The 25,578-nt window shown below is 46.9% G+C and overlaps 1 protein-coding gene across 3 annotated transcripts; it reads left to right on the plus strand.

The window, feature by feature from the left end:
* The first annotated feature begins 354 nt into the window (after positions 1-354).
* Prnp (prion protein) lies at positions 355-15,962 on the plus strand. 3 transcript variants are annotated; one of them, NM_001395658.1, is made up of 4 exons: positions 355-403; positions 2,640-2,737; positions 12,590-12,685; positions 13,962-15,962. In NM_001395658.1, the coding sequence occupies exon 4, from the start codon at positions 13,972-13,974 to the stop codon at positions 14,734-14,736; it is 765 nt and encodes a 254-aa protein (NP_001382587.1). In that variant the 5' UTR covers positions 355-403; positions 2,640-2,737; positions 12,590-12,685; positions 13,962-13,971; the 3' UTR covers positions 14,737-15,962. The 3 variants fall into 3 exon arrangements, with proteins under 3 accessions (NP_001382587.1, NP_036763.1, XP_087504791.1); NM_012631.3 differs by lacking the exon at positions 12,590-12,685 and having other exon boundaries at positions 357-403; positions 13,962-15,958; XM_087648665.1 differs by lacking the exons at positions 355-403; positions 2,640-2,737 and adding an exon at positions 4,159-4,671.
* Positions 15,963-25,578: the final 9,616 nt, after the last annotated feature.

Raw genomic sequence — 25,578 nt, forward strand, 5'->3', positions numbered from 1 at the left:
TGTCAAAAATCTTCCTCTTTACCAATTTCTTGTTACCAAAGTTCCACGATGGCTTTTTCTTTCCGTTAGGTAACCTTTCATTTTCTCGACTACCCATTATGTAACGGGAGCGCTGGGTTCTGGATCAGTCTTCCATTAAAGATGACTTTTATAGTCTGTGAGCGTCGTCACAGAGTGCTGACACTGGGGTGGGGAGGGGAGTACGGGGGGAGGGGGTTAAACAGATAACAAGCATTTAAGCCAGTACGGAGCGGTGACTCATCCCACCGCGAGAAGCCATTGGTGAGCATCACGCTCCGCCCCTCGCCCCGCCCAGCCCCCGGCCTGTCGGGTCCCTCACCACGCCCCGCTCCCCCGCGTTGTCAGAGCAGCAGACGGAGTCTGAGCGTCGCGTCGGTGGCAGGTAAGCGGGCTGCTGAAGCCAGGCGTCAGCGAGCATTCAGCCTTCCTCCCGTCGACAAGCTCGGCTTACTGTGCCTCTCCGGGACTTGAGGCCGCGGGGCTGGGACTGGGGTTGAGCTTGGCTAGGAGGTGGCTGTGCACCCGCTGCTGCGCGACTCCTGGAGGGACCGAATCCCAGGGCAGCGAGGCCGGGAGCCGAGCCTGATTCACAGCTCAACATCGCTGTGGGGGATGGGGGGTTGGGGGGGGGGTGGCATCTTTTAACCGCCCTGTGCTGTTTTCTTCTCTCGTTGTAATAGCTACAGCGAACATAATTTCACCCCGTGATTCCACCACGGTCTCATCCGTCCTCAGCACCACACTCATTGCTCCCCTTGCTCAGTTTCATACTCAGCGCAGCCGTTCGCCTTCACTGCCCTGCCTAGGCGTTTTCATGGTTGTCTTATATTCTTTTACTTTGAATATCGTGGTTTAATAGCAGTTGCCGGTGTGCTAAATTCCTCATTTCCTTAAGAGAAACTCCTGGGAGGATGGAATTAAAGACGTTGCAAATTTAATTATACCACAAACAGGAATCAAAATTTTGCATTAAAATGCCAGACATCTTGAAAAATTTAACTATTCAATAAAAAAAAAAAAAGGAACTACTTTACCTACACACACATCCGAGTGCTTCAAAGAGTCCAAGGAAATAGAAAGCTAAGGGATGATTTGGGTTGTATTTGAATCTGACACGAGCTTTCCATATTATTTATAGCAGGGACTGAAGGATGAGTCATTTTCTGAATAAGATGCAAATTAAAGCAAGTTTGTTGTCTTTACATCGATTAAACAGACAGAGATGATGACAGCAGCAACCCTAACCTAGAGGTTGTCTGAAACCACCGTGTTCAAGTTTGGGGAGCAGGTGGCCCTCCTTAAGAGCTCGATTGATTGCTTTACAACCAACGTTATGACTTGGCATTGCCTGGGGTTCCTTTTATTTATTCCTTTCTTTAAAAGACTACTATCTATTTTATGAGCATGAGTGTTTCGCTCCACAGAAGCATGTATACAAGCCTGGTTCTGCGGAGGTCAGAAGAGACAGGGTGTTGGAAGCCCTGGAACTAGAGCTAGGGATGATTCTGTGAGCCCCTGCCACAGGGGAGCTCAGAACCCCAATCCAGGCTGTCTGGAAGAGCAGCCAGAGCTCTTAACTACCGAACACCCCCCCCCATCCCCTCTCATTCACATTTAGAAAGGAGAAAACTGCTACCCATGTCTGGCATTTATTTCAGAGATTAACTGTGCAAAACTCGATGTTGAAAGTATACTATTCTGTTTCCCATTCACACTTAGTTGACAGTGTAAGTCAGTAAGGGCTTTTGTTTGTTTGTTTGGTTGGTTGGTTCCTGGGTTAGTCTGGAGTGTGCTTGTTTGAGAGCTCAATAACAGGCTTTCAATATGGATATGTAGCTGGAATTCGCTATGTAGACCAGGCAGGCCTCAAATTTGTGGCAATCCTCCCTGTGATTCCCCAGAATGCCCTGGTACAGGCATAAGCCACTGTGCCCAGCCGTAAAACAATCTGGTGAGGTATTATTAGTTGCATGCTGTGACCCAGAAACCCCACTTCTGGCAATTCACCTGCCGTGGTGGAACCAACAAAGGGCTAGGGGAGCCATATGGCCAACAGTTACAGAAAATTAGATCCAAGGGAAAAGCAACCTAAATGTTTAACAGGCGAGCAGCTAAGAAACTGACAGGCTCGTGAGGGAGCTGTAGCAATCCCGAAGAACACTCTTCATTTTAGACTCCATGTATCCCTGGGAAAAACAGAGTCAAAGTACAGGTTAGGAGACCGGGACTCCTCTGGACCCATGCTGTCCTCTGAAAAGCCCAGAAGAGCTATAATGAAAGAGCTCAGAAGATGTCTGATCTTGGCTTTCTTTATGTTTGTTGCTGTATTGTTTCCACTAACAAACAACTAAAAAAAAAAAAAAAAGTTCACAGGCTTCTTTCCTTAAAATACTGGGGATTGAACCCAGGGATAGTTTTTTAGTGTCTAAATTAACATGACCATGCCCTGTTTGCCTTTTTGGAGTATGTTTGAATCTGCCCTTATTTCCATTCTCAAATACTGCTCCATTTTATATGACTATTTAGTTTTGGCTTGATAATTTGCATATGAGATTAGATCATCTTTCAGTTCTCAGACTTATTTATCAATTCTAGTTTTTCTTTTTGTTGTTTTAAAGGACTCCTGAATATATTTCAAAACTGAACCATTTCAACCCAACTGAAGTATTCTGCCTTCTTAGCGGTACCAGTCCGGTTTAGGAGAGCCAAGCCGACTGTAAGTGCCCTGTGAATCATGATGGTCTGTGGGTCGGGGATTGAAAATCACCAACTGTCTGGGGAAATGGGGGCCAGAAAACTAAGGAACAGGCCTGCTCCAGACTCCACCTGGTAATGTGGGACCTGCTCCTCACTGTACCCTGCTGTCATTTAAAGTCAGCTTGATTCTATGGGACAAGGGTCACTGCTTTCTCGAGGACTGCTGGGCCAAGGAACTGTAAGCATTTTTTTAAAAAAATAATAATAATAGAAAAGCAGTTTTATGCCAAATCTCAACCAAATAAGAAAGGCAGAGTAAAGGGGTTTTTGTTTGTTTAGTTTTTGTTTTGTTTTTTAATTATGGCTTTTTCTTTTGTTCTTGGTTTGAGGGTTGAGGTTTTTGGTTTTGCTTCAGTGTTGGTTTTCAGGCAGGGTTTCATATGCACAGGCTGACCTGGAACTCCCTGTGTGCAGCCTTGTAGTCCTGTGAGTTCTGAGCCAAGTCACTACACCCAGCTAGTTTTTCTGAATGTTGGTTTTAACTTTCCCATTCCATTCTTGAAAGGCATCTGTGAGCTCCTGCATGATAAATACTTAAAAATATACATCCGTATCTAAAGCAGGGATGGCTACAGCGTCATAAAGCAGTGCATGGCAGGCATTAGCTCTTAAACGTGGAGAACTGCTGTTCCCGTGTGTTAAATAGCCCTCTGCCCGTTGCTCCTGCAGTGTTGTGCACTTACCTCAAAGGAGCTGCATCCTCTTAACAGGAAGTGCAAAATGTTGAGTTCCGGATGACCTAGCTTTTCCAGGGAGGGAAGGCGGGCGGGCGGGCGGGCGGGCGGCCGGCGGGTGGGAGGGCAGCAGGCTCCTTGGGCCGGCGGGCGGGCGGGCGGGCGGGCGGGCGGGCGGGCGGGCGGGCGGGCGGGCGGGCGGGCGGGTGGGAGGGCAGCAGGCTCCTTGGGCCGGCGGGCGGGCGGGCGGGCGGGCGGGCGGGCGGGCGGGCGGGCGGGCGGGCGGGAGGGCAGCAGGCTCCGTGGGAGGGCAGCAGGCTCCGTGGACGGGTAGGCGGGCGGGCCGGCGGGTGGGAGGACAGCAGGCTCCGTGGGAGGGCAGCAGGCTCCGTGGGAGGGCAGGAGGCTCCGTGGGAGGGCAGGAGGCTCCGTGGACCGGTAGGCGGGCGGGCCGGCGGGTGGGAGGGCAGCAGGCTCCGTGGGAGGCTTTTCCAACCTCTCCCATTCCATCTTTAAATACTGACAGGATCCCGGGAGGATATCTGATGTTTTTTCGAAAGTTCTTAAAGTAGCTCTGATTGTGAGTCAGCTTAGGGACCCTTTACTCCATTTAATCCAGAGATGGGCCTGAAGATACTGAGGTCCTGAAATGTTTCCCATTGTCTTTCATAGCTTGATCCATTTCCTTAAGGGTCTGTGACATCAAATGATAAGAAATGAATTAATTATACTTAGCACAGACAGGAAATTTCCCCCCAAGGATGGAGAGTAGAGGGTGTGTATGTGTCTGTCTGTCTGTGTATATGTGTGTGTCTGTCTTTGTGTATTTGAGTGTGTGCATATTATGTCTGTATGTATTAGTGTATGCATATGTCTCTGGGTGTGTGTGTGCCTGTGTGTATGTGTGTGTTATTCTCTGTGCTTCGTAATTTAACAGGTTAAACTTTCAAGTTGTATGTATTCTGAATCTCAGATCACTGCCTTACAGGACTGCAGAAACTAGTCAGTATATATGGATCTCAGCGGCAGCATCTTATGCTGCTACAACTTCAGGACAGGTTCTTAGCCGCTCTACCCCTTGATGCCTGTGTGTTGCAGGACTAGAATAACTGTGTGGCTCGCAGACCTTTTGTACCCTCTCTCTGGTTCTGTAGCTGCACGTGTTGCTCCTGAGAGCAGAACCCTGTGGTATGTGTGCAGGTTTGCAGTGTTGGACCAGGTATGCGCTGGATTCTGTTCTCATACAAACATCTCTTCGGGTCTTAGGGGTTTTGTTTGGGGTTTTTGTTGTTTGTTTGGTTTGGTTTGGTGCCAGGAAGCAGCTTCAGAGTCTCACAGGTACCAGACAAATGATCTAGCATTGAGCTAAATCCTCGATCCAGTCCCTTTTAGGCACACAGGCAGGGAAGGCTGACTGGGTCTCAGCCCAGTCTGGCTTCCAACTATTTGTAGCCAAGACTGGTCCTGAGCTCCTTATCCTACTGCCTCCACCTTTCAGTCGCTGGGACTGCATTCATGGACACCACGCCCTGCAAGTGTCACTGCACCATGTTTCTTAAACTCCTCTGAATTTGGATAAAATACTGTTGACACTGGATTATTTGAAGAGTTGCAATCTCTTCTTATATCAGTTTCTAAAATCCATTAATACATGTCTTTTGCTTTTTCTAGTATTTTTAAAAAATATTCATTTATTTACTTTACATATATGAGTATACTGTAGCTGCCTTCAGACACAGCAGAGGAAGGCATGAGATCCCATTACAGATGGTTGTGAGCCACCATGTGGTTGCCGGGACTTGAACTCAGGACCTCTGACGCTGAGCCATCTCTCCAGCCTCCTCGTATTTTTAATATCTCAGCAAAATTGTGTAGCTTTTCTCAGTAAGTCTGCTGTTTATATTGAGGCTGAACCCTAGATATTTTGCCTAGATATTTCTTAATGTCACTGTGAATGGAACGTTACCCCACTGTCTTTAGATGCAGCCCATTTCAAAGACTGCCATTCTAGTGAGCTCACTTTTCCCTGCCACCCAGAGGCTTTTCTAGGTGATTTTCCATCATTTTCATGTAAAAAAATCACAGCTCTGTAAGCTCCTAGAACAATCTAAAAATGGCAATAGGCTTGATGCTGTCCTCACATTAATGAAAACTCTCTCTTGTACTAGGATTACAGGTGTATGCCCCCATTCCTAGCTCTCTGCTTTTTAAAGTGCATATGTTAGTCATTCAATAAAGATGTATCGAATGGATTCATTCTAAAGTCACTTATAATTTGTATGTTAATGGGAACATGCCCATTTCCCAAAGATTTTGAGTTCATAAAACAAATATAATGTATAGTTACTGTCCCTCTAAAGCTTTCTCACGTCCAACCTACAGCTGCCACGTCAGGGTGGTTATTTATTTATTTATTTATTTATTTATTTATTTATTTATTTATTTATTTATTTTTAAATGCTGGCACTCGAACCCAGGGCCTCACACATCCCAGCCAAGTGCTCTGCCCACTGAGCTACAACTCTACTTTGTGGCTGTGTTTGTTGCTCTACTGTGTCGTTTGTTCAATAAAGACCTGCGCGTCTTTATTATCAAATGACTTTTAATTTTATTTCCAAAGTCCACACATTCTAGATTTATTTAGTAAACTATTTCTTACAAAGACAATAGTTCGTTTTGAAATTCTCTCTTCATATTCTCCCTCTGTGGTTGTGTAGTCACTAATGTTTTCATTCTCAGTATCCATTTATACCACTCGTGTTCTCCTGCTGGCTGTGTGGGCTCCTGGATCCCCCCCCCCCCCGTGATTCCACCATCTTGACAACATCCAACCCCCCTTTTGTTTTTGTTCTCTCTCTTTTTATTTGTTGGTTCCTAAGGACTTTTAATATGCTTATGCACCCATTGGCTCTCCCACTACGGTGAGTTAATGGTTTATGTGTTAATCATTTCCTCAGAGAATTGATGTCTGTCTTCTCGTGAAGCTCTTTGTCCAGCTGCAGTGTTACAGACACCATCGGTGCTGTGCCCATTAGCATATCATACGTGTTCTGTCAGCTTTGCTCGTGGTGGTTCTTCGTAGCATGGAGCAAGCTTTCTTGGTTATTTAGTCATTAAATCCACCCCTCTGGTTTTGCCCATGCCTTGTGTCTCCTAGTCTGGAAAACCGTCCTTCACCTTCTGACTCACAAAGGCACTCATCTGTATTTTTATATCATACACATGCACACACAGACATGCTCACTTACATGCACACATACATGTACCATAGACACACACAATAGGGGGCAGCAGGAGGACACACCTTTTTTTTTAACATATAGTTAATGTACATAGTACTGAGTTATGTAAGGACATTTCCTACGTTATAGAATGTGCTTCAGCCATGCCCCTGCCTCCCAGCCTTCCCTAGACAGGTTCACTGTCCTTTCAAGCCAGCCAGACGGACAGTATTTTGTGTACCTATGTAAAACCTGAGAACCATATGTGAGAGAGCACATGCAACATTTGCCCAACTTCGTTCATCTGAAATGATACTCTCCGGTTGCATCCTTCCCTCCAAATGGCATGGTTTTGCTGTTCTTTATGGCTGAAGCCCCATTGTCTTTATCCCCTTCTCTGCTGATAGACACCAAGGTCGGTTCCATGACTTAGTTTTCAAACACCAGCATGCAAGTGTCTCTGACGTGCTAACTTGGAATCCTTTGGATAAATACCTAGGTGTAGCTAGGTCATGGGGTAGAACTAGTTTCAGTTTTCTTTCCCTTTCTTTTTTTTTTTTTTTTTTTTTTCGGAGGTGGGGACCGAACCCAGGGCCTTGCGCTTGCTAGGCAAGCACTGTACCACTGAGCCAAATCCCCAACCCCTTAGTTTCAGTTTTCTGCAGAACCTATATATATATTTCTGTGGTGAGGTCTAATTTACAGTCCTTACACAGTAGTGTGTAAGGATTCCCTTCTCTCCTCATCTTTGCTGGCATTTGCTATTTGTCTTAAGGGTAGACATTCTAGCCTGGATGAGATGGACTCCCTGTAATTTGGATTTGCGCTTCTGTGACAGCCAGTGGTAACTGAACACTGTTCATATGTTTATTGACCATTTGTACTTTGGAGAACTATTCTTTTCAACGGCCAATTTATTGTTTTATGTTTAGAGATGGGTCTCGCTGTGTCATCCAGAGCTGGATTAAGGTGGTGCGCGACCTCCCTAACAGTTAGGTCTGTGGTCTGTCTAGAGTCTTCTACTTTTGCATTTGGGGTTAGGGATTCATTTGGTTATTTCTCCAGTTTCCCAGGACCATCAAACCTTTCTTTCTTATTGGTTCATGGTACCCACTGATATATCAAGTACTTTCGTAAAATGTGTACCTGCTTCTGTATTTAGCTTTATTCCGTCGATCTATTTCTGAATTTTAGTGGCTTTATGGTACTTTTTTTTAATGGTTTTATAATATGATTTAAGTCTGGTGTGCTACATTCTGCACTCCTTTTTTGTCCTTTAAGGTTGATTTTTTTTTTATTAAGGTCTTTTTTTCCCATGTAATAAATATGTCTTTTTCCAAGCGTGTTTATTAGGTTATTCAAAAAAATCAACCTAGAGTTAGAGTTTTGAATTTCTGCCATATAAAATCACTCTTTATTTAGTTTTGTCACATCTAGATATTTTACAGTTTGCTTGCTACGTGGATATCTATTCTTTTCTAGTTAACTGTGGCTGGTATAGAAATGACACTGCTTTCTGTTTGTTTGCTGTGGTGGTTTGAGTGAGGTGTTCCCATAAATCTTAGGCATGTGAGTATTTTGGTCCCAAGCTGGTGGCTGTTGGGAAGGATTAGGAGGTACGACCTTGCTGGAGAAAGTGTGGCCCTGGAGGAAGGGCTGGGAGGTTTCCGAAGACTTTGCCATTTCCAGTTCGCTCTGTCTGCCTTCTGCTTTGGGATCAAGATGTGAGCTCTAGCGACTGCAGTAGCGCCATGCCTGCGTGCCTGCTGCCAAGCTCCCTGTCCCCCGTGATGGTGATGGGCTCCTACCCTTCTGCATGGCGTATTGTCACAGCAATAGGAAAATAAGACACCTACCCTGACCCCTGCAACCTTGCGGAATTCCGCTATCGTTGTTCCTTTTACCTTGTCTGCAGGATTTTTTTGTGACAGGGTTTCTCTGTATAGCCTTGACTGTCCGGGAACTTGATTTGTAGAACAGGCTGGCCTCAGTCTAGAGATCCACTGCCTCTGCCTCGAAAGTGCTGGGCTTAAAGGTGTGTGCCATCTACCCTCATCTCCTGTTGTGACAGTGTTCACTGGAATGACGCCAGCGTGCCCTCTTTCCTTCTAGTTCCTGCACCTGCAATTTCTTCATCTTTAAACACGGCATTGGCACCTTGAGTCCTGTGAGCAGTGGAAGTTCTTGTTTCTAATCTGCCTCTGCTCTTAAAAGGAATGTATTCAAGGACCATTCGCTACGTGCTGTGGTTTTATTATGATATTTATCAAGCTAAGGAAATTTCATACTGCCTACTGATCAGGAGTGTTCTTAGTGAGAAATATAGTTAATAACCTTTATTAAGTCCTTACTAAAATATCTTAGATGACATCACAACACAGCCATGAACTCAGAAAGCTAATCTTTCTTCCCAGCAACCTAATGAACCAACGACTGTTTGCAGTGCTGAGGCTGGACCCCAGGCAGATACACTGCCATGAGCTACATCCACAGCCCAGGAACTAGTCACCGGGATGGTCCTATTTTTAGAACAAGGGCTTTGAATTTAGTACTTAGGCCCCCTTAGGCCTTGTGTAAGGTCTGTGTCCTTCTTTAGAAATGACTTTGTATAGGAATTTCATGATTAAATGATTTTTTTCTTGTTCTCATCTGACTTTGAAATGATCCTGTCTTGATATGTTTTATAATTTTCCAACATTATCCATCACTCTCAGTACTGGCAAACACGGCTCCCAGGACAGCTCCCCAGCTGACATCCAGTTGTTGCCTGTTCCTTATCCCAGATGCTTGAAGCTCTCGACACTCATGTTGCTTGACAAACATCAGCGTAGCCAAAACTAGATCCCTGGTCCACCTCCCTCCAGACTGGATACTTTCCATGTTCTGTGCATGTTACTGCCCAGTCCAGAAGTTGGGCTCCCAGTCTTTCAGTTTCTCACCATTTACACATCAGACACTGTGTTCCCCCAGAGGCTGCCCACTGAATCACATGGTTCTGCTCCCATTAGCTCCCACTGCAGCAGCCTAAGACTCAGGCTCTGTTCTCTTTACACAGTCACGCCTAGGCTTGAACACAAGTACACAAAGTCCCTGCTTCATGACGAATGTTCCTTCTGAAAAACAACCCAAACTCTTCAGTCAGACCCAGTCAGAGCCTTCACGGTCTCTCTTAAGGCCAGCCGTAGAACCAGCATCCTGATGGGAGTGGTGGGTAGCACTGACACAGCTGCCTGTTTTCTTTCTTTGGGACTAAAAGGGATGCTGTACTGTTAGACCAAGAATGGCAGGTGAAGTCTGCCCTGAGGTCTGCTTGCCGTGCACGGATGGCCCTGTTACCTGACCTCTCCTTGCCTTGCCTTGCCTTTCCGCTGTACACCTAACAGCTCCGGTTCATGTGTCCTCAGATCTGCCAGCGTCCCTCTAGCCCCGCCCACCTCCACTCTAGCTGCTGTCTGTCCCCATCACCTTCTATGTCCTTATTCCTGTGTGGTGTCGTTTCCCACTCCTGATTCTCCAGATCACACAACTGTAACTTTTTTTCCCTTTGTACTGCAATAAACAGATACCAGGACAAGTCCAGGCAAATGCTCTTCCCCTGAGCCACACCCTTGGCTGGGATCTGTGCTGCCTTAAAGAAGCATATGCAAAGCCCAATGCAGTATGCTTCCCAGCAGCCTTCTCGCCCATTTCAGATAATACTCCGTCTTCAGCCAGCCCTAGCCAACCACGGTGCCTCGCATATGAAATAAGTGTTTGCTTAATGCAGCAAAACGGTAAAATTAGCTGACCGTTGTAAAAAAGAATGTTTTGTAGATTTTTAAATACTTTTTCCTTCGCCATCCATTGCAAATACCGATTCCTAGTTGCTCATTGGCTACGTTTCTGTAAAAGCGCTTCCCTCTGCTTGTCATCCCTCTGCTGGTCAGGCACTATGGGGGCACTGCTGTAAACAGACCCAAGACTGCCCTGGAGGAGCCTGCCCATGGTGGAGAAAATGGGACAGTAAGTCTGCAGTAACTCCTGCATCAAGCATATTTCTTGCTCTGGAAAGAAGCAGGGAAAGAAGATGGGAGAGGGATGCTATACGAGCCAAGACCCAGAGGCGGGACCCACTTGTGGGGTTTATGAGGGATGCTTGTTTCCTAGCGAGCTTAGATTCCGAGCTTAGATTCCGTAACCTCCTGACCTTGTAACACTTCTACCCCGATCTTTTCATCTCCCCTACCTGTTAAAACCTTACTTTACACAAAGCCCCAGCTCCCTACAAACGATTTCCTTCCTAGAACCTGATGGCCTATGGCAGCCAACCCTTTCCCCTTCCCCTTCATTTCCTTTGTGCTGATTTCTTTCAAAACTAGCACATCTGAAAAGATGGCGAGGTAGGATCCCAGCCAATGAGGCAGAGACACAGTCACCACCTGCGTTAGGATAAAGCACAAGGGAACTTCTGGCTCCGTGTGTTTTCTGCAGCTCTGCTTCAGTTCTGGGGCGCCCTTTTTTTTTTTCAAAAAGAAACCACCCTGCCAAACTGCTCTCACTGCGTCTGTGTTCATCTGTTTCTTTGTGTAATGCCGAGGGGATTCTTTGTTTCTAACAGGTTTAAGCAGGCTGGGGAGAGGGAGTGAAGCCAAATCCTGTGACAAACAGGCAGTGTGGCTGGGACTTTGTATTTTAACCTGAGTGTAGATTGCCCCTTGGGGAAGCAGTACAGTGTGACCGTGGTAACAGGAAAACGCAAGATAAGAGGAGCTGGGCAGAGTTGGGGACAGTCAGGGAGGACAGATGGACAGCTGTGGGAGGATTCACATGAGCAGTAGTGGAAGCACCAACCAAGATAGTAGTGTTGAGACTGTGAAAACCCAACGGGCTTAAGATTCGCTGTACAGATAGAACTGAAAGGGTTTGCTAATAGTTTCATGTATGCTGAGACAAAGAGAAACTCTAGAACTTACAGCTAGGTTTGGCTCAGTAGCATGAATGGAAAAGTGGTTTACATAAACATCCTTTAGACTGAGAGGTTGATTGATTGATTGATTGATTGATTGATTGATTGGGGTTCTGGGGATTGAACCCAGGGCCTCACATAAGCTAAGCAGGTGCTCTATCACTGATTCCTTCCCCAACACTTATACTGAACTTTCAATCCTCCTGTCTCAGCCTACCATGTACTGGGATTAAATGGGTTTACCATGAAGTCCAGGATAGACTGAGACCGAAAGTGAGGGGACAGTCACATGGAGGCCAAGAGCTGGGCTATGAGAAAATGGGGACCAGGGAACAGAACTGAAAGGCTCCAGGCTGGAACTGTGGGAGCGTATATGCCCCCTGGCCTCCAGTCTGACCCCTGACCTTCACTAGAAGAAACTTCCAGATTCCCAGCTTGTCTGGTCTGGTCTGGTCTCAGTCCTTTATTCTGGCTTGTGTTTTCTAAATCAGTTTTGATTCACTTCCTACAGCTCTTGCTTTTCAGTGATTTAAGCAGAAATAGGAACAGACCGTTAGTGATTTCTTTACTAGTTTTTCTCATGTACATCATACAATTTAACTGAAAAGTAATTTTCAGGGGCTGGAGAGATGGCTCAGTGGTTAAGAGCACTGCTCTTCCAGAGGTCCTGAGTTCAAATCCCAGCAACCACATGGTGACTCACAACCATCTGTAATTGGATCCGATGCCCTCTTCTGGTGTGTCTGAAGACAGCGACAGTTTACTCAGTTATTTATATATAATAAGTAAATCTTAAAAAGAAAAGTAATTTTCTAATCTTTTTCAATGTGAAGACATGTCAGTGCTGGAAGCAGGACTCACCAGAGTGTGACTGTGTCGCCTTTTAGGTTTTATGGCTAACTGGCATTTTGGGGATGTATGTATTGACCTGGGGTATGGTAATGTTGCTCAGTAGTCTCTGTTTTCTTTAGCCTCTGCCCTTGGATCCTGGCTCAGTACCCAGGGTGAATGAGATCACTAAGCTGAAAGAAGGCTATATTTGATGAAGGCACACTTGTAACTTGTAGGTGAGGCTGTTCAGTGTGTTTGTTGTTTTCTAAACTGTACTGCCCATTCTGTACCAAAAATCAGAAGAAAACAATGGTACATGTCTGTGATCTGAGTACTGAAGAGGCTGAGGCAGGAGGATTGCCATGAGTTCAAAGCAAACCCAAGCTTCAGAGCGAAGCCCTACCCCCATTCCCCCCCCCCGAAAAAAGGCATTCATGCTAAACTCAGACTTACACACGTGAGACCACCACACTTCTTGAGAATGCAACTAGATTTATCTTGGCAACCCAGTGTGTCTGTCTCTCTTGTCTATGGAGAGGGTAAGGAATTCTCAAGTGAGCCTTCCAAACCCTCGGTATTTCCTGTCTCTGATAAACCTAGGCTGGAAATTCCTTCAAGGAGATCCTTGACTTTAGTACACTCAGGGGACGTTAACTCCTTCACTTGACAGCTATCCATTGCGTACTCCTCTGTGCCAGGCACTAACCTTGTCCATAAAATGGAACGAAACAGAGATTCTTGCTTTGGTTTGGATTTTGAGACATGAGCTCTAAAACCCAGACTTTGTAGAACTCACACCTCCTCCTTCAGCCTCTACCTCCCAAGTGCTGAGGGCACCAAAGTCACTTCCTTGTGCCTGGCTTTCGAGAGAGTTAGTCCTCGCTCCAGGGCTTACTGAGTCAGCTATCTTCAAGTCTTTGCTCCTGATGCAGCCACTCAGGAGTCTTCCTGACTAGACCCTGACTCAGGCCCTTGTGGTGTGGTGTGGTGTGGTGTGGTGTGGTGTGGTGTGGTGTGGTGTGGTGTGGTGTGGTGTGTTACTCAGGACGGGTGTGTTCACAGATCCACACAGCTGCCCCGCAGGTGACTTTTTGAATTCTGGTGAATGAGGTCTACATCTGTGGATAAAGGTTCTCCTCCATGTATGGCTCAGGCCCCACAGGACCCTGGCTCCATTAGAGCAGCCTTCTGAGTATGGCTCAAGACCCCACAAGACCATGTCCAGTTCCAAATGCCACCGCATTGTCGAAGCTCAAAGCCATGGCATTAACTCCAATGTGGTATTTCCCAGACCAGATGTAGTTTACCAATTGGGGTAATTCTTGTTTTCAGGGAACAGAGTGAAACATTGTCAAATCTGTCCTAAGAGGATGGGAATGAGCTGTGTACGTCTGACTTACTTTTCTCCTAAAGGAGAAGCCACAGGGGTCTGACTTCACACATTTGTTCTGAAGATGTCTAGGAGCTTCAGCCTGAGTGCCGGACACTGATGCCTTGTTCTTCATTTCACAGATCAGCCATCATGGCGAACCTTGGCTACTGGCTGCTGGCCCTCTTTGTGACTACATGTACTGATGTTGGCCTCTGCAAAAAGCGGCCAAAGCCTGGAGGGTGGAACACTGGTGGAAGCCGGTACCCTGGGCAGGGAAGCCCTGGAGGCAACCGTTACCCACCTCAGAGTGGTGGTACCTGGGGGCAGCCCCATGGTGGTGGCTGGGGACAACCTCATGGTGGTGGCTGGGGACAACCTCATGGTGGTGGCTGGGGTCAGCCCCATGGCGGGGGCTGGAGTCAAGGAGGGGGTACCCATAATCAGTGGAACAAGCCCAGCAAGCCAAAAACCAACCTCAAGCATGTGGCAGGGGCTGCCGCAGCTGGGGCAGTAGTGGGGGGCCTTGGTGGCTACATGTTGGGGAGTGCCATGAGCAGGCCCATGCTCCATTTTGGCAACGACTGGGAGGACCGCTACTACCGAGAAAACATGTACCGTTACCCTAACCAAGTGTACTACAGGCCGGTGGATCAGTACAGCAACCAGAACAACTTCGTGCACGACTGTGTCAATATCACCATCAAGCAGCATACAGTCACCACCACCACCAAGGGGGAGAACTTCACGGAGACCGACGTGAAGATGATGGAGCGTGTGGTGGAGCAGATGTGCGTCACCCAGTATCAGAAGGAGTCCCAGGCCTATTACGACGGGAGAAGATCTAGCGCCGTGCTTTTCTCCTCCCCTCCTGTGATCCTCCTCATCTCCTTCCTCATCTTCCTGATCGTGGGATGAGGAGGCCTTCCTGCTTGTTCCTTCTCATTCTCGTGGTCTAGGCTGGGGGAGGGGTTACCCACCTGTAGCTCTTTCAATTGAGGTGGTGTCTCATTCTTGCTTCTCTTTGTCCCCCATAGGCTAATACCCTTGGCAGTGATGGGTCTGGGGAAATGTACAGTAGACCAGATGCTATTCGCTTCAGCGTCCTTTGATTGAGTCCATCATGGGCCAGGGTTAACACCAGGCCAGTAAGAATATAACACCAAATAACTGCTGGCTAGTCAGGGCTTTGTTTTGGTCTACTGAGTAAATACTGTGTAACCCCTGAATTGTACCCAGAGGACATGGTGACAGAGACACACATAACTTAGTATAGGCAAAGGGTTCTATAGCCAAAGAAGCCACTGTGTGGGCATGGCACCCTGGAAAACAGCCTCCCGCCTGGGATATCTAGAGCATCCACATGTGGAATTCTTTCTTTTCTAACATAAACCATAGCTGATTGAAGGCAACAAGAAAAAGAATCAAATTATCCTACTGACATTGAAAGCAAACTGTGTTCATTCCCTAGGCGCTGGAATGATTTTTAGCCTTGGATTAAACCAGGAGATTTTGACTCTGAGGAGAACCAGCAGTACAAAAGCATGGTCTCCTGTGATGGGAGAGATGGTGAAGGGACAAAGGCAAGACCCCTGCGTTTCTTCATTTCTGTCTCATAATTATCAAGAGCTAGAATTAGGTCGTGCCCTAAGTTTCTGTACTCGTATTTGAACTGGACAACAAAGAGACAATCTACAAATTCTCTTGGGCTGCAGAGGAGAGAAATAGGCTCCATTCCAAAGTGGAAAGAGAAATTCTGCTAGCATTGTCTAAGTAAGGCTAACTTTTCCTTAAATCGCTTTGTATTTCCCCCAGCAGACATCACAACCCTGTGATCGGTTCAGCCTGCACCGCGGGTGTTCTGTGTAGAATATATAAATATAACTTCAAGCTTAGGCCTTCTATTTTAAAGCATCTGAAGTGTGGAACGCACTGGCCGTTCTGTGCAGTACTAAGTGTGACCCTTGGGCTTTCAATGTGCACTCGGTTCCGTATGATTCCAAAGTAGAGCCCTAGCTGGTCTTCGAATCTGCATGTACTTCACGTTTTCTATATTTGTAACTTCGCATGTATTTGTTTTGTCATATAAAAAGTTTATAAATGTTTGCTATCTGACTGACATTAAATAGAAGCTATGATGAGCACGTGTGGGGTTTTTCTCCTTCAATGCTCCTGGCCCTGTGTTTGTCACAAGGGTGGCTTGGGCTCATCTGAGCCTGGGAGTGGCTCATTTCACACCCTGTCCCTGATGGGCCTCTGATAAGGAGTCTTCTCATTTCCACTGACTTTGCATTTTCCCTTAAGTTGTACTGAGTCCTGCAGAAACACAGTAGTACTCCCTGGGGAGGGAGGGAAGACTGGGGAGTAGGGCTCCCCCACTCCAGAAGAGGTTTTTCTGTTTTTTGTTTTTTTCACTGTGAATCAGTGGTTTTGCCTACATATATGACTGTTCAAAAGATCCCCTGGAACTGAAGTTATGAATGGTTGTGAGCCACTGTGGGGTTTGGGACTTGAACCAGGTACTCTGAAAGAACAGCCACTGGCCTTAACCACTGAGCTACTGCTTCAGCTCCAGGGAGTTTGTTTATTCTGAATTCAGATTCATTTTCTCTCTCCTCCCTCCCTCCCTTTCTCCTCCTTCCCTCCCTTCCTCCTCCCTCCCTCCCTCCCTCCCCATTTGTTTGGTCCATGGTGTGGTGATTGAGCCCAGGCCCTCAGACATACTGAGCTACACCTCAATCTGTAATTTTGAAATCACGTTAGTTTTTCTCTGGACTTGAACTCAAAGCAGTTCTCCTGCCCCAGTCTCCCTTGTGTTGGGGTTATAAAGGTGAACTCCCATGCCCGGCTTAGACATAAATGTACTTTTTCTTTTGAGACAGGAATATCTATCTCTACAGAGCCCTGGCTGTCCCGGAACTCACTATGTCAAACAGGCTGGCCTCGAACTCACAGAGATCTGCCTGCCTCTGCTTCCTGAGTGCTGGGATTACAGGTGTGCACATCTTAGAAATAGATTTTCTCGATTAAAATAAAAACTTAAGCTCCGAAGTGTCTGGTTTAAGCCCTCATAACTCAGGCTTTGCAATTTCAGGTTTAACCTTTTGGCCCAAAAGGCCACACTTGCAATTCACTCTGAATACCTGTGTCTATTGCAAGGAAAGGCCCTGGCTCACTGTTCAGGTGTCCGTTGTGGGGAGGCACCAGTGCAGCCATGTGATTGCTCACCGGGTAGGAATTTTCCTGAGCAGCTGCCATGTACAAATGCATAAAACCTGAAGTGGTGATGGAAACCACAATGTTCCATCCCACAGATGCTCCAGCTGTGATAGCGCCACCTGCAGGCCTGTGAAGGTCACCCAGCCCTGCTGGGGAAAATCCCACTAGGAGAATTAAAGCAGTCCTGATAGTCATGGGCCGTGTAAGAGAGCTCACAGGGGGCAACTCCACCAAGCAGGAGAGAGGGTAAGTTCTACAGTGTGAAGGCCATGAAGCTCAGCCCTAGTCCTGAGGTTCGCCATTAGTGAGAAATTTTAGTTAATCAGGGTGGGAACCATCCCACCAATGCAGGCTTCTCGAACTCTCACCAAGGCTAGTTATACGCAAGGAGACTGCAGACCTGAGATGAGCTCTATACTTCCCAGAGTCTGTGAGGTCTGCAAGTTCCCAGGTGATAAATGACTGCTGATCTGAAGACCAGAAGCTGAAAACCAAGGTTGGAGTCACCGATACTCCTCAAGCCTTGGACAAGCATTGGTGAAGTCAATGAGGGAGGGTGCAGAACCTGGCAAACATGTCTTAGGCTCTCTTGTTTCTTTTGTTTGTGGGCGTGGTTTATGATAGTGTGACGGTTTGCATATGCTTGACCCAGGGAGTGGCACTATTAGGAGGTGTGGCCTTGTTGGAGGAAGTGTGTCACTGTGGGGGTGGGCTTGGAGACCCTCCTCCTAGCTGCCTGAGGATACTCAGTCAGTTCCTGGCTTCCTTCAGATGAAGATGTAGAACTCTCAGCTCCTCCTGCACCGTGCCTGCCTGGATGCTGCCATGTTCTTGCCTTGATGATAAAGGACTGAACCTCTGAACCTGTAAGCCAGCCCTAATTAAATGTTGTCCTTTATAAAACTTACATTGGTCATGGTGTCTGTTCACAGCAATAAAACCCTAACTAAGGCAGATAGGATCTTACGTAGCCCTGACTGACTCATGGAAATCCTCCTACCTCTCAGGCCCACCTACCCTCTATTACTTCTAAGGAGTTTCTCACAGTCAACAGAATTAGTGTCCTCCTGGCATGGATTTCAGAACTGACTTCATCAACCAACTTCACTGATGAGCTCTCAAAGGAAGACCCAGACTCTCTTGTACATTCGGTCTCTTGGACCCTCAGGAGACTCACTTTCTCTGTGTAAGTTGCCCACAGGTCCTGCAAGGGAACAAGGACGGTGACATCCGGGGCCATGTGGTTTCTCTAAGATGGATATGGGCCTCGTGGATTCAAGAGATATATGTGTGACAGAGAGTAATTTCCTGTTCAGCATTATAGCTTCTAAGGACTTCCAGGGGTAGCTGCCTCAAAGTCAACATCCAGTGGAGGGGGCCCTGACTCTTATCCCATGAAGCCAGGACTGATTCTGCAGCTGCTGCTTCTGAGTCCAACACTTCATGGTACTTGGGAATTGGGCCTTGGAGGCTATCCCACAGGGCCACAGATCACACTTTTTCTGAGATACTGGCTTCTCCAAAATATTCTAGGATCCAACTCTGAGCCTTGGCATACACTGAGTGCTTGAAAGGTCCCCTGCAGGCTTCTCTGATCTCGTCTTTTCTCCAGGTATCAAGGATGCTGGAAATCTCTGCCCAAAGACCTCTTACACCTCTTATCTGTCTGTTCTTTCCTGGTGGACTTCACCTCATGAAGATTTGACTCTGTGTCCTACAGATGGCCAAAGTTTGGTTGTGAGGGACAAAGAGACTCGGAGAAAGCTTAGGTGTGTGAGCTTAAAGTGTTCACATCTGTGAGCTCAAGACCCTTCTACAGGATGCAATAAGATAGGGAGAGGAGGGATGGGCACAGACTAGGGGCCTTCCTTAAAAATTCTCTCTCAGTCCTGCAAATAACACAGGTTTTGACAATAAAATTATTACTTCTTACAAAGGCCCCAAATCATGAAAATTATTTTATGTTCTCCTTTAGGATGAACTGGTTGTGTTGCGAACCCAGCGTACCTCTCAAACCTAGACATAAGTGGGTTTTCACACTGGTACCTTCGAGCCAATCCAACCACCCTCGACAGTCACTCCTCACCTTCCCAGGGACATTCTTGGTGACCTTCTAGATGGTGGCCAGTGCTACAGAAATTTCTTACAGACTACATGTTATACTTCCCATCGCTGTCATCAATGTCTGAAAGATAGTTGAATGGAGGAAATGTTTGCTTTGATTCAGTTTCTGAAGTTTCAGTTCATGGCCACTTGGACCCATTGTTGTGCAAAGGTCACGTGGGAAGGACGCTCACTCACCTCCTGGTCAGGAAGCAGAAAGAGAGGCAGGCAGGAGCAGGCCAGGAGTAAGCCCCTCCCCAGACTCACCCCCGGGGACCAACCCTCTCCTCCTGACAGGCCTCCCATTCTGTGTGACATGTTAACCCATTGACGAGGTTGGTGTTGGCATGATTCGGTCATCTCTCAGTGATTATATCCACAAGACAGGAGCTGCCCCCTCGACACAGGAGCCTTTCGAGGAATACTCCATGTCTAAACCCTGACAACCTACCTTAGACCGTGAGGATGCCACTGGCCCCAGCCAGAGCACGTGCACTCCCAAGGGGAACTTGCTGACACTGACTCTGAACTCTGACCTCGGAGCCAATATGATTTTAACGTTGCACTAAAGCATATTTTAAAGTTAAAAAAAATATATAGTATTCTCGTGCAATAGAACGTTACACGGCAACTAAACATTGTACCTCAATAGCTGAAGGGGCTCGAGAACCCATATGAACAACAATGCCAAGCAACCAGAGCTTCCAGGGACTAAGCCACTACCTAAAGACTATACATGGACTGACCCTGGACTCTGACCTCAAAGGTAGCAATGAATATCCTAGTAAGAGCACCAGTGGAAGGGGAAGCCCTGGGTTCTGCCAAGACTGAACCCCCAGTGAACTAGACTGTTGGCGGGAGGGCGGCAATGGGGGGAGGATGGGGAGGGGAACACCCATAAGGAAGGGGAGGGGGAAGGGCTAGGGGGCTGATGGACAGGAAACCAGGAAAGGGAACAACATTTGAAATGTAAATAAGAAATACACAAGTTAATAAAAATGGAAGAAAAAATTGTGCTTCAAAAATGCTCATTACTCAAGGAACTGTACATAATACATAATATAATGTAAAGTATAAAAATTAAATTAGATTATGTATATTACATTATGAAACTCAGAGTACAAATGTATAAATACACATATATAGATATGTATTTTTAAGAACACAGGAAAGTAGCAGGAATAAATTTGTCGGTGGTAGTTACCACAAGATGGTGTGATCTTTATTTCTTTTTGTAATTTTTCATATTTCTAAACAATATACTGTGGTGGCTGCTTTCATGTGTCAAGGGGTTCCCAGATTAAACATTAATCTGAGCGTGTCTATGGGAGTGTTTGTAGGTGAAATTAGCATTTAGCTCAATGGCTGTGTGAGAGTGTTCCCACCACTGTGTATGGTCAGCTTTCAAGCCCTTGAGGCTTGGACTAAAACAAAAGGGGGAGGAGGAGGAATTTGCCCACTTTGCTTCCTCCCTCCCTGCATCATCTGAGTGTCCACTTCCTCAGTCCTACAGCGGGGGTTTACACCAATGCTGTTGGTTCCTGGACCTTTGGACTAGAAACCCTGGCTTTCCCGGCTCTTCAGTTAGAAGAGAGCAGATCATGGAATGTCATAGCTCCTTTATTATATGAGCCAGTTTCTCATAATGGATCTCTCACATGAACACACACACACACAGACACAAACACACACAGACACACACACACACACACACACACACACACACACACACACACACTCCCATAAGTTGTGATACTTTGGGCTCTGTTTCTCAGATCTATCTTTCACAATGAACAAATAATACTTCTGTAGAGAGAAGATTAGCAACTGTTCTAATCCCCAAAGAGGAAACCTTATCTTGGCCCACTGCCTTCAGGGATCCTGTCTTTAGCACTGATTCAGTCTTGTCTCTGTGCCACGCCCTTGTCACATCTGGCCTTATTAGGTCCTCACAAAGGTCTCCAGTTTAAAAACCTGACAGATGATGGACTCATCTGTCACGTGTCCAAAGGCACACCATTAGTTCTCCCAGAAATATACTATGGAAATGCTTTGTCATTGGTTTACTGTAGAACTCAGGAATCTGGCACAGAGGTCACCTTCTTCCTGCAATGGGCTTCCCTCTGCGCATGTCTGTGTCATAGTCACCTCTCCATATAAGGACGTCGGCTTTGTTTGGATTATGGTTCACACATATGACCTCATCCTAATCACTTAATCTCTCCTTCACAGCCCTGATCTCCAAATACAGCCACATTCTGAGGTACTAGGAGTTAGAATCTCTCCCTATCCATGTGTGAGGGCACCATTCAGTTCTCGACGCCGTCTCTTTGTAAGCATCCTAGTAGTGTGCCTGTTGTTCTGCACGAGTCTGAAGACGTCCTCAGGACTGTGTGGACCTTCTGGGTTCTCCCCCAAGTCTCTCCTGAAGCTACTGCTGTCTGATATGCTCTGTGCCCTTGCACAGATGGAAGCCACTACCCAGCACTTGCTTTAGGATTGCCAAGGATGCCACCTGCCAGTGCCCACTGCAGCGCAGACAGAGATGTTCCTGCTCTCTATATAGCTCAGCCACCGCACCATGACGTCTGGCACCAAGGGAAAAGTTTCATGTTCAACCAAATTTTGTTTAGTTTGGCTGATGTCTGTGAAGATACAAAAACTCTAAAGCAGATAATGTCCCCTCCCACACAGATAATGTGGCAAAGAGTCCTGGCATAAAGCTAGGCTAATTATGAGTTAACATGAGGCAGTGAGCGTTGGCTGTGATTCAGTGGGATTATGGAAAACTGGCAAGGTCCTCTGCCTTCATGATGTGAAGCCCATCCTGTGGGCTTGCCTACCACATTACCAACACCACTCAGACAAGGGATGAGTCCTTACATGCGGGAGGCATCCACTCAGCTTCATAATAAAGTTTTGCTTTCCAAGGGCCCAACTTCAGCAATGAAGGAAAAAAAAAAAAAACACGTGGAAGATTCCGCAGCCTCCAGGCCCTCTCTGCTGTGTGTCACCATCCCTGGCCTTCCCTAGTGGACTTATGGATCATAACACTCAATGACAGGGAGGACCACAAGCACTATTCTTTTCTCACAATCCTGCCTGAAAACTCTTTCTCTACACTCCAGCTTACTAAACTTTGAATAATGAAGTCGTACTTCCTACTTCTTGAATGTGCACAGACTGAAAGTTAACTCAGAATCAAGCTAAGATTTTTCTGGAGGACAAGCTCTGGATCGTAAAGGAGTGAATGTTGTCTGCCTTGGAGGTTGCTTCACATACCTGGTGGTCTTCTTCCTCCTACCTTCTCATTCTGTCCAGATGTCCCTTCCCTACCTCACAAGGAAATTATGCAGGTGAGGGAGGGCACACCCTCGTCACATGATTAAGATGTTTGGCAAGCCTGGGCTATGTGAATTCCAGGTATTGCAAAAGGAGGCTTCGCCTGGGGCTCAGCTTCCCAGAGCCCACGCTGCATTCCTTCTCTGGGCCTTGCTAAATCCTTAAGAATGGGTCACCCTGTCTGCGTTGTCTGGGATTCTTTGGTCTTTTCTGTGGTGACTTCCTTTTGTACCTGGACCTCCTCTCCTATATGCACTTCACACTGCTTGTCTCTTCCATTGACTGTTGGTTCGTATCCAGATGCAAAATCTGATTTTTCTTCCCATATGTCAGTTAAAGTGAAATGAAGACTTAGCCAATCCTTTAAATTGAGGATATCCATGTTGGAAGTGGATGTCACCGTAAGGGTACTCCAGACGTCTCATCAATGACCAAAACCCCAGTCCTACGTATTTGCTGAACAGAAATAGAGACCATGCTCACCAACACACCTACGCAAGAATTTCCATAGCAGTAGATTCATTCGCAAGAGACGAATGGAAGTAGACTGTGGTCTGTTTTTACGTACCAGCAGCGAGAATCAAAGATCCTATCTCTGAAGAAACCATGTTGGTGAATCTCACACACACAATGCTCAACAAAAGAAGCCAGCCGTAAAGGAGAAGCTATCGCGTGATTTCATCTATGTTCCATACAAAAGACAAGGGGGTCCAGCCTGATACTAGAAGCCAAGACATCGGGTACCATTACTCTCTGGAATAATCTATTACATACATGGATAGAGGCACAAAGTTTGGGTTTTTTTAGTTAATAAATTGTGTCCTTTTTTTTTCTGTATGTTATACTTCAGTAAGAGCACGCAAGTCCCTAATTCCCACTCTTGCCAGATCTAGTTCCAAGAAGTGACCTTGGCGTTCTCCTGTCTCCTCTGCAGCTTGGCCATTGATTTCTCTACCAAAGCTACCCTGCACAGAAAGCTTTGATTTGAGACCAAGGTTATCACAGACACAGTCTCTGGCACCAACCTCTCTATTCCTTGTCCATTGCCTTTACAGCCCTAAAGGCTTTGTGAGTGCTTCTGGTAGGCCGCTAATTAACATGTCAGCGCGTGCCCGTGTGCATCCAGACCAGCCTCTGCACACTTACAATGCTCTCTACTGCTCCAGGGGAAGAGTGTAAGGAACGCTGTCCTCCCAAGTGTATGTAGCCAGCAGCGTCTGATAACCCTTCCTTGTAGCAGCTATGACGATGGCACCTTATGAAGGGATGTGGGAACCAACTGTCACCTCCCCCAGAGATGCCCAGGAGACACAGCATTGTCTGTCTAAGGCAAAGGGTTCTCTGCTCTCCTCTGGTGTGATAACCCCAGTGTCTGGGGGCAGAGCTCATGCCCAGCACCTAAGGACTTCCCTGAGAGAAAAGACCACCCGGGACTATGACAGTGACTGCCTGTCCCCGCTTGTCTGTTCCAAGTGATTTCATCCTCAGGAACGTCCTTTTGGACCTTTACCTGCTGGTTTAGGGACAACACATGTTAGGTTCCAAAGAAACCTGGGGCAAACGGTTAAGTGCACGAGGTAAGGAGCCGCCTTTGGTTCTCCTTGCTGCACCTCACACGGTTTCTTATAAACAACGCAGGTTCGTTTGTCATAGGATGTGGGTGGGAATGTATTAGTGACTTTTTTGTCGCTCTGACCATGTACCTGACATCGATAAGGGGGGAGGATTTATTTTGTTGACCTTCTGAGAGAACAGTGAAGCTGTTCTTGGCCCCCTCCTTGAGGCAGTGCTGGCTACACGCTGGTTGCACGGGGCATGCAGCCAGGTCTGAGATGTCAGAGCCCTTGGGGGGAGCATTAGGGTGGTCACCTTCTTCTATGTGATACGGAGTCTGTGCTCTCTTGATGAGCTCCTGTGTGATTATGGGCTGCCCCTCGAGCCTCTGGTGAACTACCTATATTGAAAGCAAGCTGTGGTATCAGCTGTATGGCTCGGGCTGTGGGGAAGGAGATGTGTAAATTAGTCTGAGCTGTTTTCCCAGAGAGAACTTGCCTGTACTAAGGGGCGAGGGTTTACAATGGGGGAAAGGTATGCATGTGAGGGTAGCCTCCATGTTCACCTCTAACTTGCAAAGGAAGAAGGGGAGATGGAGGCCTGGCTTGCTGTTTCTTACGCCTAGCTGAGTGCACTGGCAAAAAAAGGCAAATTAGCTGCATGCTGAGAGTCCTTCCTCAGATCCAAAGCCGGGGAGCCTATGAGAAGATTTGGATAACAAGGAGGAGAAGAGTGAGGTGAAGAAGATAATGGATGCCCTTGGGGACTGACCTTTCATATAAAGGAAGGGGAAAATCCACCATCCAGCCTGTGGTGGGACTGTGATAACCACCCAGTACCGGACACCTCACAATCAGGCTGCTCAGCACCCAAGCCACTGGGCTGGAAAGACTTTTAAAGAAGCACCAATAGCATCACAGTCTGGTTTGTGAGGCAAGGAGGCAGATGGGATGCGTCGAGTGCTGTGGAAACAGAGACACTGGCTAACATGGCTGCCCAGCTGTCCTCCAGAGAAAGGCGGCATGGCCTGAAGCAATACATGGGAAGCCAGGATCCAGTGGACTGGCTCCTCTGAGCCACCAGGACACTTAACTTTGGCCCAACGGGGTCAGGAGGGACAGGCATTATTGAGGGCTTGAGTACGGGAGGCTGGTGGTTGATGCTCTGTTCACCAAGCTACACAGGGCTAGAGTCGCAGGAGAGTGAGGAGAGGGGCGGACTCAGCAGGGACCTGGACCTCAGTGTCTTTGCTGAGATCCATGGTGGCATGTGATCCTTATGATGTCGGAGAAGCTTGGAGGTCTGAATGACTGAGAGCATCATGGAACTATGATTCATTAATTGAACCCAAGAGGGGATGAGAGGAGGAGCTATGCCATTCTCTTCTCCTCCTGGCACAAAATGCAGGGAGTGATCTCCCACAGGAGGCTTTCAAAAAAGAGTATTTCATGTCGGAGGTTGGATCTTGACGGTCACTGTATTTATTTTTGAGTTCTTAACTAACCCAAGATCTAATCAAATTGAAGACTTTATCAAATATAG

The sequence above is a fragment of the Rattus norvegicus genome, chromosome 3 (genome assembly GCF_021556685.1).
Source record: "Rattus norvegicus strain SHRSP/BbbUtx chromosome 3, alternate assembly SHRSP_T2T, whole genome shotgun sequence".
In the NCBI taxonomy this organism is placed as follows: Eukaryota; Metazoa; Chordata; class Mammalia; order Rodentia; family Muridae; genus Rattus; species Rattus norvegicus.